The sequence below is a fragment of the Galeopterus variegatus genome, unplaced genomic scaffold, assembly GCF_000696425.1.
Source record: "Galeopterus variegatus unplaced genomic scaffold, G_variegatus-3.0.2 Scaffold608, whole genome shotgun sequence".
Taxonomy (NCBI): domain Eukaryota; kingdom Metazoa; phylum Chordata; class Mammalia; order Dermoptera; family Cynocephalidae; genus Galeopterus; species Galeopterus variegatus.
Genome location: NW_007726719.1, coordinates 558,050 through 561,545, shown reverse-complemented (window position 1 = coordinate 561,545; position 3,496 = coordinate 558,050). Strand labels below are relative to the sequence as shown.

The 3,496-nt window shown below is 53.9% G+C and overlaps 1 protein-coding gene across 1 annotated transcript in view; it reads left to right on the top strand.

Annotated features, from left to right (window-relative positions):
• Window positions 1-1,277: 1,277 nt before the first annotated feature.
• SLC35C1 (solute carrier family 35 (GDP-fucose transporter), member C1) overlaps window positions 1,278-3,496 on the top strand; it is a 5,802-nt gene continuing 3,583 nt past the window's right edge. Inside the window, exon 1 of the mRNA XM_008570519.1 lies at window positions 1,278-2,195. Coding sequence (XP_008568741.1) covers window positions 1,661-2,195 — 535 coding nt within the window. The 5' untranslated portion in view covers window positions 1,278-1,660. The remainder of the gene's footprint in view (window positions 2,196-3,496) is intronic.

Sequence of the window (3,496 nt, the reverse complement as noted above, 5' to 3'; positions counted from 1 at the left end):
TAACTGCCCCGTGGCCGCCCCTGGGCTCCACGTGGCGAGCAGTCCCGACGGCTGGCACGGCGTCCGTGCCAAGGGCTGGGAGCAGGAAGTCGTCCCCTCGGGCGCGGCCGGGCAGGTGCGGCGCAGCAGGTGCAGTAGGACAGGTGCGGCGCGGGAGGGCACCCGGTTCCCTGGAGGAGGTGAGCGCCAGTGGCCTTCGCGGCCCGGGATGCAGGAGCCTGCGGCAGGGCCCGGCAGGGGGACGGTATTGTCGGGAAGGGGGAGGGGTGCTGCAATAAGGCCCAGGGAGCTCGGATCCGGGCAGCCGGGAGGGTCTCGAATAAGGGGGACAGGGCGGACAGACTGAGGTCCGGAAGGAATGGGTGTCCTTCGGCCTCCGGGAGCGGGTTTGGGAGGGGGACTGGGGGTGGCGAGAATGCGGGGGAAGGAAGGGACCGCAATAAGGTTCTGGAAGAGCGAGCTGGGCCTTGGCCCGGGGCTGGGGGCCGGTACGCGGGTCTCGGAAGCCGAGGGGTGCAGGAGTGGTGCTAAGACTCTGGGGGCGCGGCCCGGATTTGGGTGGAGAGGGGAAGATGGACCTGCCGCTGAGCCGAGCTGGGGCAAGGAGCCTCTGGAGCAGGCGGAGGGTGACGAGGGAGGCTGATGGAGCCCGTCCAAGACGGGGGCGACGCTCAAGCACCCAGGAAAACCGAGCAAACAGTTTGTGCTAAGTACACAGCTACTGAGGCCTTAGACCCCTAGGAAACATTCCCACCTCCTCTTTCCCTCATAAGGAATAAACAGGATTAGAATCTGGGAAACTTGCTGTACTGGCCTGCTACACCCTTAATCCAAGGGAGTGACACTGATGATAAAATTTCAGATACAATACAAGGGGAGAGATTGGAGACGGGGATACACTTTGGCCTTCTGGCCTGGGGAGAGCCCAAACTGTCCCCCACAAACCTGGTGCTGACTCTCTCAATGAATACATCTTGCCTATATACAGTAAACATTTCTTCCCTCCAGGCTCAAGGTGGCAGCACGTTCATCAGTTAAATTCCCGTTAGTGTGTCCAGGAGAAGGGTCCTTCTAGATAACCAGGGCCTCTCAGAGACAAGTTTGCCCTGTTAGTCATTAAGTTATTTGTCGTGGTGAACTATCAGGCCTAAGAGAGAAGGTACTTGAATAGGCAGGCATTGCTCTTACCATTCAGCTCCCTGCACGCCTCCCCCTCTCCTCTGCCAACCCCTCTCTTCCAGAGCAGCCTGTGCCTCCTTCTCTGTGTACCGTTTCCCACGCTGTCCCCTGCCCTTTTCTTTCACTTTCGCCCCGCATTCCTCCTCTTCCCCCCCACCCTTGTCTTTCCATTCCTCTCCCCTCCCTTCTGCCTGTGACCCCTCCCTACTAGTCCTAAGCCCCTTCATCTTTCACAGGTCATCTCTGCCGTAGCCCTGAAACCTTAGCCTGTCCCTCCCACCTTCCCTGTGTCTTGTCTCACGAGTCCTCTCAGGGTGGGGGCAGGATGTGGAGCCTCACAGCTGGGCTCACCCCATAGCAGAACCTCTCCATCCAGGAGGACGGGCAATGTGACAATTAAGGGGGCTTGCAGAAAGAGGTGAGTTCACTGTCTAGTAAAACTTGAGTTCCGGCTGTGGGGTGACCCAGCTCCTCTGCTACCATGAACAGGGCCCCTCTGAAGCGGTCCAGGATCCTGCACATGGCGCTGACTGGGGCCTCAGACCCCTCCACCGAGGCAGAGGCCGGTGGGGAGAAGCCCTTTCTGCTGCGGGCATTGCAGATTGCACTGGTGGTCTCTCTGTACTGGGTCACCTCCATCTCCATGGTGTTCCTTAACAAGTACCTGCTGGACAGCCCCTCCCTGCGGCTGGACACCCCCATCTTCGTTACCTTCTACCAGTGTCTAGTGACCACGCTGCTGTGCAAGGGTCTCAGTGCACTGGCCGCCTGCTGCCCTGGGGCCGTGGACTTCCCCACTCTGCGCCTGGACCTCAGGGTGGCCCGCAGCATCTTGCCCCTGTCAGTGGTCTTCATCGGCATGATCACTTTCAATAACCTCTGCCTCAAGTACGTTGGCGTGGCCTTCTACAACGTGGGCCGCTCACTCACCACCGTCTTCAACGTGCTGCTGTCCTACGTGCTGCTCAAGCAGACCACCTCTTTCTATGCTCTGCTCACCTGCGGCATCATCATTGGTGAGTGGCCGGCCGGGGCCATGGGGAATAGGGTGGGCATGGGGTCTGAAACCCTAAAGAACGGCCCCTCCAGGCATCTTTGTACTTCATCTATCCCAGCTCCCTTGGTGCAACACTCACATGAGGAAGAGCCTGGGGCCCAGAAAGGGCAAAAAACTTTTTATTTATTTTTTTTTTTTAAAGATAACCGGTAAGGGGATTTTAACCCTTGACTTGGTGTTGTCAGCACCACGCTCACCCAGTGAGCTAACCGGCCATCCCTATATGGAATCCGAACCCGTGGCCTTGGTGTTATCAGCACCGCACTCTCCCCAGTGAGCCACGGGCCGGCCCGCAGAAAACTTTTTAAAGGTCACCCAGCAAATTAGAGATCCAGCCAGGACAAGAAAGTAATGATAATAATAGCAACAACAGCAGCAAAAGCAATTGACATTGACTGAAATGTATCAGGCACACAGATCTAAGCACTTTACTCATATTAACTCAACTAAACCTCATAACAAGGTGGGATTATAATCCACATTTTACCAAGGGACAACCAAGGGACAGAGACGTTAAGCAACTTGTCCAAGATCACGCAGCTAATAAGTGGCAGAGCTGGGATCCGAACTCAGTCTGGTGCCGTAGTTCACACACATGACCACTATACTCTATTGCTTCTCAAGAGCTCAAGTGTCCTGATTCCTCATCCAGTGCTCTTTGTAGAGGACAATGTGTCTTTTTAATAAATACACCATCACCCTCTGACCTTCCCAGCTCAGGATAACACCTGAGACAGTGGTAAGACAGATGCTTTGAGAGGCCTTTGCTGTCTTTCCAGACTTCACCCTCAGAAAATAATAGTTTTTGATGAGGACATTGTACTAATCATTTCACATATAACATCTCCTTTGTGCCTCCCAGAGGTCTCCTGGGAGGTGGCATCACTGTGATCATCTCCCTACAAATGAGGATGCTGAGGGCTCAGAGAGGTTAAGTTACTTGCCCAGGACCACACAGCTAGGAAGAAGTCAGGCTGGGGTGCAAACCCAGATTGGCAGGACTCATAGGCCTGTGCTTCTAACCACTCTGCCTGTTCTTGTCTACTGGAGGTTAGAGCTGCAATAGACAATACAGTAACCACTGGCCATGTGTATTTAAATTAATTTAAATTAAATGAAATATTAAACATTCAATTCCTCATTTGCAGGTTTTTTTAAAATAAATTTTATTGTGCATATTTTAGGTTTACAACTTGAGATTATGGGATATATAGAGATAGTAAAATGGTTACCATAGTGAAGACATTAACATATCTATCA